General features: G+C 47.0%; 1 protein-coding gene across 2 annotated transcripts in view; it reads right to left on the bottom strand.

Annotated features, from left to right (window-relative positions):
* mta2 (metastasis associated 1 family, member 2) overlaps nt 1-18,099 on the bottom strand; it is a 42,367-nt gene that overhangs the window by 12,556 nt on the left and 11,712 nt on the right. For both annotated transcript variants that reach the window (XM_056442548.1, XM_056442547.1), the window contains exons 2-3: nt 8,330-8,397; nt 3,136-3,229 (exon numbers count right to left, since the gene is read on the bottom strand). In XM_056442548.1, the coding sequence (XP_056298523.1) occupies nt 3,136-3,229; nt 8,330-8,397 (162 nt within the window). The remainder of the gene's footprint in view (nt 1-3,135; nt 3,230-8,329; nt 8,398-18,099) is intronic.

Genomic DNA, 18,099 nt, shown 5'->3' with positions numbered 1-18,099 from the left:
ACAAACAAACACACACACACACACACACACACACACACACACACACACACACACACACACACACACACACACACACACACACACACACACACACACACACACACACACACACACACACACACACACACACACACACACACACACACACACACACACACACACACACACACACACACACACTCCTCCGTTTCTAGCCGGCTGCCTGTCAGTGGAGCTGCTGCTGGGTTCTGGGTGAACCCGTCACCACGGCGCTGCTGAGGCGGTCTGCGGCGCGTTGGACCAGCAGGTCTATTGTAGTTTAAACACGACTTTGTCTTGAGGAACAACGGGGAGATCGGTCATCGGACCCCCAAAGAGCCCAACGGGGCCGCAGAATTAAACATGGGGGCCGCCATGTGGCCCCGTCGCCCAGCAAAGCCCCGCCCACTCCAAACCAGTGAGAGCAGCACTGGTGAATAATGACAAGACAAGAATCTCCAAGGTGAAAGAACCAAAGCGGATTGGATGGAGAGGGCGTGTCCATGGCGGGGGACGAGTTGCTTGATTTCAGATTTTAAATAGAAATAATATTCGTCAAATGAATGAATCTGAAGATACACACTCCGTCTGCTCTCCTCTCTTCCTCCGTGTGTGAGCGTATCTCAGCCTGCCGTCTCTGGGCATTAAGCTCCGCCTCTCCTGGGCATTAAGCTCCGCCTCTCCTGGGCTTTAGGCTGGAATGGATAAGTAGCGTTTTCCAAAAGGTTTGATGTGTGTTCTGCAGGTTTGTAATCTACAGGGTGAAAAACGCTCCCCTGTAAAGCGTCTTTGGGTACTTAGAAAAGCACTATAGAAATCTGAATTATTATTATTATTAAAAGAAAAACTAAAAACAAATACCAAAATAGAAAACCAAATTACATAAACGAACAAATAATACAAATATTTGGATATTCTGGTCCAGCCCGAGACTTTTAAGTAATATTGACAAAACAGTGGACAAATGTAACATTTCTAAACCAAAATATGAACGTATTATTTGATGAAGCAGAGAAGACATTCAATTCAGTTCAGTTTATTTTGTAGAGCCCGATATCACAAACAACGACAGGGCCTCAGCTTCACCGTCTGCACACACACATCCCTGGAGTACATTGGCGTTTCATTATTTGAACTCTGACATGATAATGATGATCCTGTATTGGCCACCATGGGAGGCTGCGTGGTGAGGAGCGTGACGTGGACCTCGTTGTGCTTCAGCACCTTTAAGATCCAACGCCAGCTTTCTTTAAGAGAATAAAACCCTTGAGAAGGAGAGCGCCGCAGGAGCCGCCTGCGCAGCGCGGACGTGTTCACACACCCGGGGAACACGTCCTCAGTGTGTGGAGCCCAGTGCAAGAAAGAGGAGCATTAATGCATCAATGTTGAGGTGTGTGTGTGTGTGGATGTCTTTGTCTGGAGCACTGCGGCCCAGAAGGAGGAGCTGCTGTTGGTGTCGGGGTAATGAGTGAATGTGATCAGGCTTCAGTAGTCTGCATCCCATTAGCACCACCCACCCACCTCCAGACTCCCACCTCCATGGCACCATGATCTCACACACACACTAGAGCTGGACTCATGGGCTGGATCCGGGGGGCGGCCCCACCACATACTGACGAGACACTACTGTAATTACCTACCACATACGCGAGTCGAGCACAGCAGAATAACTCAATAACATTAAATGAAATATTGATTAATGTGCTCCACACGTTGGAGTAAAGGCTTATTTTACACTAACTTCTTCTTCCAAATGCTAAAGGTCCCGGTTGAAAACGATGGGCTTCAATTATGTTTCACAGTATGATGAATGAAACAGAATGGATGCAACGAGGATCACGATGTATAGAGAGAAGTGGATCTGAGGAGATTATGGGATGCCTGTGACTCAAGGAGCTCCTCTCAGTTCAACACCTGAGATCATCACTGGAGACATGCTCCACTAAACATGTTCGTCAGCGATGACGAGGGCACGATGAAGAGGCGGAGCAGACGGTCCCTTTGGAAAAAAAAATTGGGTTTTTGTCATTTTGTTTTGCAAATTCAAAGGTCAACGGAGAGGCCACTGATCAAAATAACCTATTGGACACGGCGCCGCCGAAGAAGCTCGGTGACGGACGCCATCAGAGGGCACGGTCGGGGGAAAAAAACCCAAAACAGGCGTACATTTGGACACACTTGGGACCCCATGGGGAGCCGCTGTGTAGTCAAGACAAACAGCAGGTGTGTATCGCTGCTTCCGTTACTCTACGTGTCGATTGAAGACGCCACGTTGCAGTCATCCGCTAATAAAAATGCTAATGGGAAGAGGTTTCATGTGTGGATGTTTAGAGCAGATGCTTTCTTCATCCCACAACCGGTCAGTCTCACCTCCTTTGGCCTCAAATCAGCCAGAGGAATTCAGATCTGAAAGGAAGTCCGTTTAAAAAGCTCATTCTTGATCTTCAGTACATCTGGAATGTATTCACAGCGCTCCCTAGATTCGGTGAAGGTTCCTCTTCCAACAGGACCACGGCCCCAAGCGCACAGCCAGGATCACAACGAGGCGTCTGGACTCGGAAGGACCTCGAGCCGGACTCGGACCCGCTTGAACATCTCCGTAGAGATCTGACCGTGGCGGTGCACCGACGCCCCGTCCTGCAAAGAAGACTGGGAGGAGCGAGCCGAGTGAGTAGCATCGTGCTCAAAAAGACTCGAGGCTGGAACCGCTTCAAAGTATTGAGCAAAAACTGTGAACCATTTGATTTTCGTTTTTTATTTTTTATGTATTTGCACAAATTCTAAACAAGCGTTTTCCCCGTGGTCATTATGGGGTATTGTGTGTAGAACTTTGAGGGAACAAATGAATTTAATCCATTTTGGAAGAAGGCAAAATGTGGAAAAAGTGCAGCGCTGTGAACACGGCAGCGTCGACTGAAAAGACTCTTCTGTCTTCACGGCGGACAGTCGGGGCACACAAGACCAGGTCGATCAGTAGAATATGTGAAAATAGCCCGTTACGTTCACATAAAAGCAGGAGGTGCTTCGGGACCTCTCTAAAAGGTGCATCGTGAAGGAGTTCAGAGAGCAGCCCGTCGTACCCGCCCACAGCGGGGGGGCGGGCTGCGTGGTACTCACTTGCGTTGCTGTCGGCCAGGGTGTTGAGGTTTCCTGAGATGTCCCGCCTCCTGAACAGACACACCACCTTCGCCTCCACGTTCCCATTGGCCGTCTGGAAGTGGAGAGTCAGCAGGTTACACGTGGGCTACGTCAAAGAGCTCGGGTGTAGCCGTTGGAACGGCCGTCTGGGCACTCGTCGGGCTTCAGAACCAGTTGGGACTCGTTGGATTCAGTTCTACTTCTGATCCGCTCTGATTCGTGAATATTATTTCAGCAGGGCCAAAATGAAGAGAGCGAACAGAAAGTAGTCGCTCCAGGCAGCCGGGCTTCTCCGAGTCTGATCTGTTACAGGAACTCACATGTCACGTGATCTCAGCCTCAGTGAGGACACATACGTCATCGCATTACGAATGAAGGCCACAAGAAGGGAGCAAAGTCAGAACTCACTGGGAAGGGACTCAAAATTAAGACTTCGATACATAATCATTAGAGATGCACCGATCAGGTTTTTTGTGCCGATCACTGAAATCAGTATCTGCCGATCCGATAATACCGATCACCGATCACGGTGTCGATTGAAGCATTCTATTTATTGTGTAGCATTATTGCCTAGGACTATGAGGAAATACATATATAAAGCACCTCAAACATTAAAGAAATTACAGATTTCTTTAAACATTTAGGACTTTTACTTTGAAAAATGTCCTAATTGATACATTAAAATAGTTTGATTGCTATTGTAGGGGATTTCAGATATGTATGGAACACATCTGCATTATTCATTTCCTGGAACTCTTGGGGAAATCTATAGACAGGACTTTGTTTAACATACAGAAGTCTGACTTATTTTTATAAATTCTTCCTTGGTCCAGTAAAAATGTTTTAATGTTAGCATAATTTAAGCTAAATCTCAGAAACGATCTATAAAGATACAAAATCAGTTCATTGTTTACTTGTATATGTTCATGTATGATTTGTCGACATCTTATTTTGATAAACGGATGTTGTTTCACGTGGTTCTTTCCGCTAACTTTGCAAAACCGGATGTTGTGTCACGTAAATCCTCCCGCTAACTTTATCATCGTCTCCGTTGCGGTGCGATTGAAACGTCTCTGATATTTTTTCTCGCAGATGTTACGTCATCTGATCGGCCGTTTTGAGAACGCCGATCAAAACCGATAATGGGAATATCGGCCGATATGGATCGGCGGCGATCAGATCGGTGCATCCCTAATAATCATCTGTGAGATATCTGTATTTTTAAATTCCCATGACGTTTACATTTTGTAGAATAGATTGTTCTTCATGTAAACGTCTGGATCAATGTCTGACGGCTCTCTGCTCGGACCAATAGAAACGCCCGGAACCCAAACCAGAATGGAGTTGCGACTAGGGCTGCAACTAACGATTATTTTGATAATCGATTAATCGGTTGATTATTTTATCGATTAATCGATTAATCGGATAAAAAACAAAAACACTTTAATTTTCAACCCTTTATTCAAAACAGGGTCCGTACGGTCATGGAAAACCTGAAAAAGTCATGGAATTTTTAAATGGCTATTTCCAGGCCTAGAAAAGTAATTGAAAAAAATAAAATCCCCAAATATTTGGAAAAGTAATGCAAATTTGTTTTATTCAAATGTTAATTAACACGGTATATATACGGTATGCTTTGGAATTCTCATTGTTAGTTTAAATACTACATCTTCTCACTTTGTCACGTATAGACAGTTATCACAAAATGTTTAATCATGGAAATTTGGTTTAAAGTCATGGAAAGGTCCTGGAGACCCACTGGTCAGCATGTGATGAACCTGTTCACTGGTCACCATGGTGATGAACCTGTTCACTGGTCACCATGGTGATGAACCTGTTCACTGGTCACCATGGTGATGAACCTGTTCACTGGTCACCATGGTGATGAACCTGTTCACTGGTCACCATGGTGATGAACCTGTTCACTGGTCAGCATGGTGATGAACCTGTTCACTGGTCACCATGTGATGAACCTGTTCACTGGTCACCATGTGATGAACCTGTTCACTGGTCACCATGGTGATGAACCTGTTCACTGGTCACCATGGTGATGAACCTGTTCACTGGTCACCATGTGATGAACCTGTTCACTGGTCACCATGGTGATGAACCTGTTCACTGGTCAGCATGTGATGAACCTGTTCACTGGTCACCATGGTGATGAACCTGTTCACTGGTCACCATGGTGATGAACCTGTCCACTGGTCAGCATGTGGATGAACCTGTTCACTGGTCACCATGTGATGAACCTGTCCACTGGTCACCATGGTGATGAACCTGTTCACTGGTCAGCATGTGATGAACCTGTTCACTGGTCAGCATGTGATGAACCTGTTCACTGGTCAGCATGTGATGAACCTGTTCACTGGTCACCATGGTGATGAACCTGTCCACTGGTCACCATGGTGATGAACCTGTTCACTGGTCAGCATGTGATGAACCTGTTCACTGGTCAGCATGGTGATGAACCTGTTCACTGGTCACCATGGTGATGAACCTGTTCACTGGTCAGCATGGTGATGAACCCTGTTCACTGGTCATGGTGATGAACCTGTTCACTGGTCACCATGGTGATGAACCTGTCCACTGGTCACCATGGTGATGAACCTGTTCACTGGTCAGCATGTGATGAACCTGTTCACTGGTCACCATGGTGATGAACCTGTTCACTGGTCACCATGGTGATGAACCTGTTCACTGGTCACCATGGTGATGAACCTGTTCACTGGTCACCATGGTGATGAACCTGTTCACTGGTCACCATGGTGATGAACCTGTTCACTGGTCACCATGGTGATGAACCTGTTCACTGGTCACCATGGTGATGAACCTGTTCACTGGTCACCATGGTGATGAACCTGTTCACTGGTCACCATGGTGATGAACCTGTTCACTGGTCACCATGGTGATGAACCTGTTCACTGGTCAGCATGGTGATGAACCTGTTCACTGGTCACCATGGTGATGAACCTGTTCATTGGTCACCATGGTGATGAACCTGTTCACTGGTCACCATGGTGATGAACCTGTTCACTGGTCACCATGGTGATGAACCTGTTCACTGGTCAGCATGTGATGAACCCTGTTCACTGGTCACCATGGTGATGAACCCGTCACAAACAGACTGACAGCTTTCCTCTCCTGAGCAGTGGTCCCCATGTGGCTCCGCCCCCTGAACAATATCAGAGACGCGTTCAGATTTATTATTGTGTTCACCTGGCCCGCTGCCGTTGAGATTACAGTGAGACGCGGAAAAAATGTTAAGTGGTGCTCTTCACAATAAAACATCTTTGATGGGGCGTGTCGCGTCTCGGCCAATCAGCGTTCAGATGTCGACAGCGTTTGGGAAGTTAGGTTAGCTTGAATGTTAGTCCGCTACATCTGCTGCTGTCACGCTGCACAGTGTAGCGATGCTAACAAAGTACCCGTACGTTAAAAACGATGTGATTTAGCATATTTTTAGTATCGATAACTTCATTAAAAGAGCGATCAGAGCGCGCGCTGCTCCGCTCCGTTAAATGGTGTCTGCACGCGCAGCGCTCACAGCGAGTGGGGGCGTGGCTTATCTCCGTTGCCTTTCTCCGTGGTAAAATATTTTCCGCTATTCGCCACGGAATAAATAACCACGTTTTCTACGTTATCCTCTTGTGGAAATGCCACACACGTCGTGACATGTAGCGCCCTGGTGTCTGGGGTCATGACGTCACCCGGAGGCGCACTCAGCTCCGTGAATGTCTCAGACGACGTGAATGACTTCCGCATCCAGCGCCACCTGAGCAGCAGCAGCCAATTAGATTCATCAACAGCGGAGCAGCTCAGCGCTGATTGGCTCTCACAACGCAGCGTTCCGTCTCTCCCTCCCTCTTGTTTCTCCTGCGCCTTTCTGCGCTCAAATCTACTTTGTTTATACTCCGTGACTTATTGAGCGCCGTAATAATCGCGCGACACAACGAATCGATAATGAAATTCGTTGCCAACTATTTTAATAATCGATTTTTATCGATTTTATCGATTTGTTGTTGCAGCCCTAGTTGCGACATCAGCAAATATCCCAACATTACATAAGTAATAAGAGTTCTGTGTTGTGATGAAACCAGCACCGGACAGTAAAGTCCCGTCAGCACCGGCTGGAGGTCGTCAACCCAACGCCGGGGAGCTGCCCTCTGGAGGTCGTGTTCTCAGACCACCAGGTCCTCCGCCATGACGCGGCAGATTCTCAATCACATTCAGATGAATACTGGAAGCATCATAACGACACCAGCCCTGTGGGGGAGGACTGATCCGACGGGGGAGCGTCACCAGACACACGCAGGCTGGAGCGCCGGCTACGAGCTCGCTCGCTCTCTTACCTCTCCCTCTCTTACTATCCATTCATTGTGTGCAGCAGCCATCAGCACTCAGGACGCTGCTCAGTCAAGCCCTTCAATGTGAGAGCGTTACATAAATGATCTTAATCCCTCGACTGGGAAACAAGCCGGTGTCATATGGATGGTATGTTCGAGAAGTGGCTCCTGTACCGGTGTCCACGCTTTACCATGAGCAGCGTCCAGGTAAGGCATGGCAGAGTGTGTGTAATATATATATATATACACACACATTAACAGGTTATGTGTCGATGGTATGACAGACACTGACGGGTAGTAAATAGAGTTGGGGTACTGACCGGATTACGTCCGTACTACAGAGTACTGCTTCATGTTCATCAATGTGTGACACGTGTCAGTGTCTGAGAGCACATCGGGCCGAGAGTAACTTGGAGAGCGAGAGAGCGAGTGTGTGTGACGGCTACCTGCAGCCCTGTCTGGTGGGAATCAGTCTTTTTAATGGCCCACTCGACTGACTAACATTATGTAATCGGGAGCAGAATTCCTCTAATTCACGGTCATGTTGTGAAGTCGCTGCATTCTCCACAACACGGGCTTGCAAATCTTTCACAATAAAAGCCTCGTGTTAACAGATTGAGGGATTCTGTGTCAACAGAAACACTTTTAGCTTTTAACTTGACGGGAAGCGTTCACTGAAAAACATTTGTTAAAAATGTACGTCTGATTATTCTGAACTAAGTGTTGAAATCGAGAAGTTAGGAACGGCTTTAGTTGACAACTGAGTAAAGTAAAGTACGGCTCCAATGGGAATGCTACCGCTCAGAAACAGCTGGAGGGAGAGAACCCACCTTGTTGAGCTCTTCTATTCTACGGATCAGGTACGGGTTGCTGGAGGAGTTCTCAAAGTACACGTAATCTGGAAGAAAAACAGAGACAAACAGTTACACTCATGAAATATTCACATTAACATTACACAACATAAATACTAAATATAGTACATAGGCAATATATATTTGGACTAGTTTAGGTTTCCTCTGGACACCAACACAGCTGATGGACATGAGCCCATCAGTGATGGACCGGCTTCACGTTGTTTGACTTGGATCAAGTACTTTTGGGTGATGAATGATACGATGTCTGTTTCATTTAGATTAGATGTTTGAGTGTTTTTCATTTTGCTTCTTTTAGTCATGTTTAATTATATATTTAGTTTTTACATAATTAGTTTTGTTTGTGCATTGGGTAGCACTTTGTTACGGATCGGCCTATGATTTACTCTTTTACCAGAGCGAGAGGAGAGCAATGATTCATTTGTTTTTAAGGGTCATAAATCATAAGAAACCCGTAGCCCCTCCCATCAGTGTGTGAATGATGTCATGTGAGAGTGCAGGTGGAACCTTAGCTCCTCCCATCAGTGTGTGAATGATGTCATGTGAGAGTGCAGGTGGAACCTTAGCTCCTCCCATCAGTGTGTGAATGATGTCATGTGAGAGCGCAGGTGGAACCTTAGCCCCTCCCATCAGTGTGTGAATGATGTCATGTGAGAGTGCAGGTGGAACCTTAGCTCCTCCCATCAGTGTGTGAATGATGTCATGTGAGAGCGCAGGTGGAACCTTAGCCCCTCCCATCAGTGTGTGAATGGTGTCATGTGAGAGCGCAGGTGGAACCTTAGCTCCTCCCATCAGTGTGTGAATGATGTCATGTGAGAGCGCAGGTGGAACCTTAGCCCCTCCCATCAGTGTGTGAATGGTGTCATGTGAGAGCGCAGGTGGAACCTTAGCTCCTCCCATCAGTGTGTGAATGATGTCATGTGAGAGCGCAGGTGGAACCTTAGCCCCTCCCATCAGTGTGTGAATGATGTCATGTGAGAGCGCAGGTGGAACCTTAGCTCCTCCCATCAGTGTGTGAATGATGTCATGTGAGAGTGCAGGTGGAACCTTAGCTCCTCCCATCAGTGTGTGAATGATGTCATGTGAGAGCGCAGGTGGAACCTTAGCTCCTCCCATCAGTGTGTGAATGATGTCATGTGAGAGTGCAGGTGGAACCTTAGCCCCTCCCATCAGTGTGTGAATGATGTCATGTGAGAGCGCAGGTGGAACCTTAGCCCCTCCCATCAGTGTGTGAATGATGTCATGTGAGAGTGCAGGTGGAACCTTAGCCCCTCCCATCAGTGTGTGAATGATGTCATGTGCGAGCGCAGGTGGAACCTTAGCTCCTCCCATCAGTGTGTGAATGATGTCATGTGAGAGTGCAGGTGGAACCTTAGCCCCTCCCATCAGTGTGTGAATGGTGTCATGTGAGAGTGCAGGTGGAACCTTAGCCCCTCCCATCAGTGTGTGAATGATGTCATGTGAGAGCGCAGGTGGAGCCTTAGCTCCTCCCATCAGTGTGTGAATGATGTCATGTGAGAGCGCAGGTGGAACCTTAGCCCCTCCCATCAGTGTGTGAATGATGTCATGTGAGAGTGCAGGTGGAGCCTTAGCTCCTCCCATCAGTGTGTGAATGATGTCATGTGAGAGCGCAGGTGGAACCTTAGCCCCTCCCATCAGTGTGTGAATGATGTCATGTGCGAGCGCAGGTGGAACCTTAGCCCCTCCCATCAGTGTGTGAATGATGTCATGTGAGAGTGCAGGTGGAACCTTAGCCCCTCCCATCAGTGTGTGAATGATGTCATGTGAGAGTGCAGGTGGAGCCTTAGCTCCTCCCATCAGTGTGTGAATGATGTCATGTGAGAGCGCAGGTGGAACCTTAGCCCCTCCCATCAGTGTGTGAATGATGTCATGTGAGAGTGCAGGTGGAACCTTAGCCCCTCCCATCAGTGTGTGAATGATGTCATGTGAGAGTGCAGGTGGAACCTTAGCCCCTCCCATCAGTGTGTGAATGATGTCATGTGAGAGTCAGTGGCGGTTCGTCCATAGGGGGCGCTAGGGCGCCGCCCCTCTTAAAATTTGGAGATGAAAAAAAAAGAAGAAGAAGAAAAGAAAAGAAAAATCTGTCAAAAAACATTATGTGCCAAATCATTTAAATAGTAAATATACCGTGTTGACGCGCTAAATGTGTGTGGGAGACCGTAAGCCCCTGTCAACAACCACTTAAGTTAATGTGAAAAAATATAATATATCGCCATTATCACGGAGAGAAGCCCCTCCCCTTTTCCGAGGCGGTCTAACGTGTGTGTACGGCATCGATACAACATTTCAGTCGTTTTGGCAATGACCGGCTTCACATTGGCGGATGAAACCGGGAATCTTGGGGCGCACAAATGTGCTCACGCGATTGGATTATTCAGATCAGACAGAGACCCGTATGTTCCCTCAGCCCAGAGAGCAGTGTTGCCAGGTCCGCGGTTTTCCTGCGGAATCGGGCCACTTTTGAAGTGTTGCGCGGGTTGAATTGTTTGTCCGTTGGTTCGGGTAGACCTATTTTGCATGCAAATTACATGAATATCTTTCAATAAAAATCCATATTTTAAATGAAATAATTTATTCATACCCAAATCCTACCAAACTGACTCCAGATCAGCACGTACACACATTTTATTTATGATAATATACTGTATCTAATTACACAAGGCCATTTTAGGACCTAGGTGAAATAACTTGAGGGAAAACTGCTTTTAATGCTGGCAAACTAAACATATGTTGTTACTTTGTAGATATTACAATACATTTGGCAATGATAGCAATGCTGTTGGACTTTAAAAGCAGTGTATATGGTTTGGCACGGGCATATTTTGAGTTCTGATATTGGGCTGGTTGTGTCACACAGACCTGGCAACCCTGCTGCCCAGAGCTCCACGGAGGTACGCGAGCAACATAGCTAGCAGAAGCTTTATGTTAGCATGGCGTCGGCGACTGAAAACTCTGGTATCTCTACACCAAACACCTTTCAATCGACGGTCAGATATTGACAAGAAGAGGCTGAAAGAGTTGGGACCCGAACATCCGGATTTAAAAATTGTGCAGCAAAGCGCTGACCGCGGGAGGACGTACACCCGGAGGTTCTCCTCAAGCCTATATGCTAACCGGAGCTGGTTAGCTGGATGCTCCATGAGTAATTCGTTTTTTGTTTCCCCTGTCTGTTTTCCAAAGTCCTGGGACGGAAACTCTCTGGACTACAACGGGGTGAGGGATCTACAGAGCTTCAGACAAGTGTAAAGCACGAATCTTGCCGAAGTTATCTAGCTAAGAACATGGAGCTAACTCGCTAACAGCATGAAGCTAACCCTGTTTGCAGACCGAACTGGCATCGAAAACACAACGAAGAAGTTCTGAAAAACAGACACATTCCCTCCAGAATAATGGAAACAGGCTGGTTACAGACATGATGGACTTTAACCAGAGTTATTGAGAAGTTTGACCACTTTAAAGAGAGGCTACTTTTCTTTACATATAGTGGGTCTACTCTGTCAAACAGTTAGAAATGCACTCTGTCATTTCTTGTTTTCAATGTATTGTATTTTATTTTTGTTTGTTGTTCAACGATATTATTGAGTGTTTGTGAATTTTATTTTAATGAGCTATTTTTATTTCGCGTTATTTTTAAAAATCTGTTTCCTGCGGAAATTGCTTTCCATCTGTTGCACTTCCTGCTCCTGGGTCCGTCTTTCCGTCACAATGGTTTTATATTGCCGAGGGTGAGTTCAGTGAAAAACGATTTTGCACTATTTTGGCTATATTCTTCAATAAAAATTAACCGTTTATGTTACATACAGTAATGGAATGTTAATACGATCAAGGCGTCCAGCTGTCGTGTCATTTAGACTGTCAAAATATACGTTTGGTGGCGGTTTCATTGAGCCACTTTCTAGCTCATGTAGTTATTTATTTTGTCCATTAGGGTCTCTGGTTTCCCTTGTATGTTACATGTCATGGTTTTGATGAGAATTGTTATTATTTAGATTTAATGTGGTCCTGTCTTCCATGGACAATGTTTTTTATTGCTGAGGAAGTGGAAGTGCAGAGACAAATCAGAAGGCAAATGTGTGTGTTCTGTTGTCTTCTGCAGAATAAATAAGTGCTGGGAAAATCCACCATCTGAGCCGACTTCTTCCATGCCCGTTCCACATCAGTTACATCTGCTCTGAACCTCTTTCATGTGAGGGTGAAACTCTTTTATTCTGTAAACCTCTGAAACCCAACCCAATGTTCCTTAAAGCTGCTCTGAACCTCTCATGCCCAAAGTTACAGTGTGTTGATAGTTGTTATTGGACAGTGTTGAGCACGCTGTGTTCTTGAAATAAAGCTTTGTTTTTTACAATATTCTACTCAAAACCTCTCTTCTTCTCATTGTTGAGTGATATTTAAACCACTGCGCCCCCCCCAAAAAAAATGTCACCAGCCGCCACTGGTGAGAGTGCAGGTGGAACCTTAGCCCCTCCCATCAGTGTGTGAATGATGTCATGTGAGAGTGCAGGTGGAACCTTAGCCCCTCCCATCAGTGTGTGAATGATGTCATGTGAGAGCGCAGGTGGAACCTTAGCCCCTCCCATCAGTGTGTGAATGATGTCATGTGAGAGTGCAGGTGGAACCTTAGCCCCTCCCATCAGTGTGTGAATGATGTCATGTGAGAGCGCAGGTGGAACCTTAGCCCCTCCCATCAGTGTGTGAATGATGTCATGTGAGAGCGCAGGTGGAACCTTAGCTCCTCCCATCAGTGTGTGAATGATGTCATGTGAGAGCGCAGGTGGAACCTTAGCCCCTCCCATCAGTGTGTGAATGATGTCATGTGAGAGTGCAGGTGGAACCTTAGCCCCTCCCATCAGTGTGTGAATGATGTCATGTGAGAGCGCAGGTGGAACCTTAGCTCCTCCCATCAGTGTGTGAATTATGTCATGTGAGAGCGCAGGTGGAACCTTAGCCCCTCCCATCAGTGTGTGAATGATGTCATGTGAGAGCGCAGGTGGAACCTTAGCCCCTCCCATCAGTGTGTGAATGATGTCATGTGAGAGCGCAGGTGGAACCTTAGCCACTCCCATCAGTGTGTGAATGATGTCATGTGAGAGTGCAGGTGGAGCCTTAGCCCCTCCCATCAGTGTGTGAATGATGTCATGTGAGAGCGCAGGTGGAACCTTAGCTCCTCCCATCAGTGTGTGAATGATGTCATGTGAGAGTGCAGGTGGAACCTTAGCTCCTCCCATCAGTGTGTGAATGATGTCATGTGAGAGCGCAGGTGGAACCTTAGCCCCTCCCATCAGTGTGTGAATGATGTCATGTGAGAGCGCAGGTGGAACCTTAGCCCCTCCCATCAGTGTGTGAATGATGTCATGTGAGGCGCAGGTGGAACCTTAGCCCTCCCATCAGTGTGTGAATGATGTCATGTGAGAGTGCAGGTGGAACCTTAGCCCTCCCATCAGTGTGTGAATGATGTCATGTGAGGCGCAGGTGGAACCTTAGCTCCTCCCATCAGTGTGTGAATGATGTCATGTGAGGCGCAGGTGGAACCTTAGCCCCTCCCATCAGTGTGTGAATGATGTCATGTGAGAGTGCAGGTGGAACCTTAGCCCTCCCACCAGTGTGTGAATGATGTCATGTGAGGCGCAGGTGGAACCTTAGCTCCTCCCATCAGTGTGTGAATGATGTCATGTGAGGTGCAGGTGGAACCTTAGCCCTCCCATCAGTGTGTGAATGATGTCATGTGAGGCGCAGGTGGAACCTTAGCCCCTCCCATCAGTGTGTGAATGATGTCATGTGAGAGTGCAGGTGGAACCTTAGCTCCTCCCATCAGTGTGTGAATGATGTCATGTGAGAGCGCAGGTGGAACCTTAGCTCCTCCCATCAGTGTGTGAATGATGTCATGTGAGAGCGCAGGTGGAACCTTAGCCCCTCCCATCAGTGTGTGAATGATGTCATGTGAGAGTGCAGGTGGAACCTTAGCTCCTCCCATCAGTGTGTGAATGATGTCATGTGAGAGTGCAGGTGGAACCTTAGCTCCTCCCATCAGTGTGTGAATGATGTCATGTGAGAGTGCAGGTGGAACCTTAACCCCTCCCATCAGTGTGTGAATGATGTCATGTGAGAGCGCAGGTGGAACCTTAGCCCCTCCCATCAGTGTGTGAATGATGTCATGTGAGAGCGCAGGTGGAACCTTAGCTCCTCCCATCAGTGTGTGAATGATGTCATGTGAGAGTGCAGGTGGAACCTTAGCCCCTCCCATCAGTGTGTGAATGATGTCATGTGAGAGCGCAGGTGGAACCTTAGCTCCTCCCATCAGTGTGTGAATGATGTCATGTGAGGGCGCAGGTGGGACCTTAGCTCCTCCCATCAGTGTGTGAATGATGTCATGTGAGAGTGCAGGTGGAACCTTAACCCCTCCCATCAGTGTGTGAATGATGTCATGTGAGCGCGCAGGTGGAACCTTAGCCCCTCCCATCAGTGTGTGAATGATGTCATGTGAGAGTGCAGGTGGAACCTTAGCTCCTCCCATCAGTGTGTGAATGATGTCATGTGAGAGTGCAGGTGGAACCTTAGCCCCTCCCATCAGTGTGTGAATGATGTCATGTGAGAGCGCAGGTGGAACCTTAGCCCCTCCCATCAGTGTGTGAATGATGTCATGTGAGAGTGCAGGTGGAACCTTAGCTCCTCCCATCAGTGTGTGAATGATGTCATGTGAGAGTGCAGGTGGAACCTTAGCTCCTCCCATCAGTGTGTGAATGATGTCATGTGAGAGTGCAGGTGGAACCTTAGCCCCTCCCATCAGTGTGTGAATGGTGTCATGTGAGAGCGCAGGTGGAACCTTAGCCCCTCCCATCAGTGTGTGAATGATGTCATGTGAGAGCGCAGGTGGAACCTTAGCCCCTCCCATCAGTGTGTGAATGATGTCATGTGAGAGCGCAGGTGGAACCTTAGCCCCTCCCATCAGTGTGTGAATGATGTCATGTGGTGTTCAAGAGCTTTGAGTGGTTGGAGACCAGAACAGCTCTATACTGGTCCAGGTCCATTGACCAGGAGCCCAGTGTGTACTCTGGGGGTCCGGTAGCCGTGGTCTGTGAGTTGAGACCAGAACACTCCAGCACCGCTCGCCGGCCCAAGAGGCGACAACAGTTACGTCAGCAAAATCACGAGGACTCCAGGAACACGTGCGAGTCACTGTTCTGGTCACGTGGTGCGAGTCTGCTGCACAGCGACCGCTACTGCCCCCCCGCGTGGCCGAGTGGTCACCCAGCAGGGTTATCACTGGACTGTGACCGCCACGCACACCGCCACATTCTTTGACACCAGAAAAGTGAATAGCAGTATTCAAATGAGACTTTTATAGGTAAACGTGTGTTCAGTGTGTGGTGAACTGAACGGGAACAAAAGGAATAATGAAGAGCCGAGAGTTCAGAAACAGATTGAACCAGTGACCAACTGCTCTCCTCATTTCTTTGACAGCGTCCACAAAGTCACACTGAAGTCAGTCAACCACAACTACCCATCAATGATATCCTTTTACTTTACTTAGTGGGGGCTTTCTAAAAACACACAAGTCCAATGACGAGGGAAATAACAGATTGTCATTTTATGGATGAGAACACATTTTTGTGTTAATAGTTTTAATGATGTATTTATAACTGTGATAACAGATCATAATTAATACAATAAAAAAATTAATGCATTCATGTTTTTCACCAATACTACATTTCAGGAGATTACATGTGAACACATCATGATAACCTTACAATTTAACTTTGGCCAAAACTCAATCTCGGACCAGATGAAACACAAATGTGACTCACAGATCCACCGTGGTCCGTGACACCGTAATGTAAACACACACGAACATAAGAGCCTCCGCATCAGAAACACCACGGCCCGATGCCAGAGCAGGACGGAGCAACACAGATTACAATCAGCACAGTAGTCACATTGGTCCTGGACTCACTGTAAACGACACAAACAGATCAGATGAACATGATAAACAAGACGGGTTGATGCCAGAGGCCGCAGAGGACAGTCGGTCCCGGGTGACCCCTCCTCGTCCCTAAAGGAGCCCGAGCCAGCGGCCACCTTCACCCAGGGCCTTTCCAAGCCGACCTGGAGCCGCTCATGTGCAGGAGGTCCTGACCCACCGGGCCGCCCCAACAGACTGCGCATAGCCCAACTCATTCAACGGATATTCAGATTGACTAGTCCAATAAGTCAGATTCAGACCTATTGATTTCATTATGTTTTTAATAAATATGTTCATAAAAAAACCAGGGTTTTTCCTGCATAGAGAAAATTTGGGCGTGCGCCTAAGCCGTTTCCCGAACGCCTATGATAAATCCCGAGCGCCTAAGGCAAAAAAAGTCTGCGATCGAAAAAAACCAAAAAAAACTGTGTTCATCAGGTGCACGTCAGCGAATGTGTTCTCAATAGTATGTTTCAAGTAGGCTACAGCCGAACCCTCGTTCTGTTTGGAGCAATAGTAATCGAGTTGATAAGCGTGTCTTCTTGTCTAATCAATACTCTGAGGTGAATGGACAGAGCGGCCAGCTGCTGGTCACTCAACAGCCCGACGTGCACCAACACACCTGGACTATTGTCAATAGGGATGCACCGATCTGATCGGCGCCGATCCATATCGGCCGATATTCCCATTATCGGTTTTGATCGGCGTTCTCAAAACGGCCGATCAGATGACGTCACATCTGAGAGAAAAACTATCAGAGACGTTTCAATCGCAGCGCAACGGAGACGATGCGCCCGGCGAGGGCCGCAGAGTGAGAGGTCAGAGGTCAGAGGGGATCCTCACCACCGAGCGGTGGCCCCGTCCCCCGAGTTGAATCTCTGGGTCGACTCAGCCGACTCTCACATGTCTGCCCCTAGAGATGCTCACGCTAAACACATTCCATCGGGAGCTAAGAGGGTTTGATCACGTTAGCGGAAGGATTTCCGTGACAACATCCGGTTTTGCAAAGTTAGCGGAAAGAACCACGTGAAACAACATCCGTTTTTCAAAATAAGATGTCGACAAATCATACACGAACATATAAAAGTAAACAATGAACTGATTTTGTATCTTTATAGATCTTTTGAGATTTAGCTTAAATTATGCTAACATTAAAACATTTTTACTGGACCAAGGAAGAGTTTATAAAAATAAGTCAGACTTTTGTATGTTAAAAAAAGTCCTGTAAATAGATTTCCCCAAGAGTTCCAGGAAATGAATGATGCCGATGTGTTCCATACATATCTGGAATCCCCTACAATAGCAATTAAACTATTTTAATGTATCAATTAGGACATTTTTCAAAGTAAAAGTCCTAAATGTTTAAAGAAATCTGTAATTTCTTTTATGTTTGAGGTGCTTTATATATGTATTTCCTCATAGTCCTCATAGCAATAATGCTACACAATAAATAGAATGCTTCAATTGACACCGTGATCGGTGATCGGTTTTATTGGATCGGCAGATACTGATTTCAGTCATCGGTGATCGGCACCAAAAAACCTGATCTGTGCATCTCTAATTGTCAATCCATTAGCCCAAAAAAATTCTGGGGAGCACCGAAGACCCATTTTGACCCAGGAAAACGTGACTTTAAGGGTTAAAAGAGGGGGGCGGGATCGCTGTTTATGTGAATGAACGGTGGTGCCATCCGGACCATGTGTGCGTGAAGGAGCGCTTCTGTAGCCCGAACATTGAACTGTTGGCC

Source organism: Pseudoliparis swirei, chromosome 21 (genome assembly GCF_029220125.1).
Source record: "Pseudoliparis swirei isolate HS2019 ecotype Mariana Trench chromosome 21, NWPU_hadal_v1, whole genome shotgun sequence".
NCBI classification, from domain to species: Eukaryota; Metazoa; Chordata; class Actinopteri; order Perciformes; family Liparidae; genus Pseudoliparis; species Pseudoliparis swirei.
The sequence above is the reverse complement of the archived record's forward strand: the minus strand, read 5'-3'. Positions and strand labels throughout refer to the sequence as shown.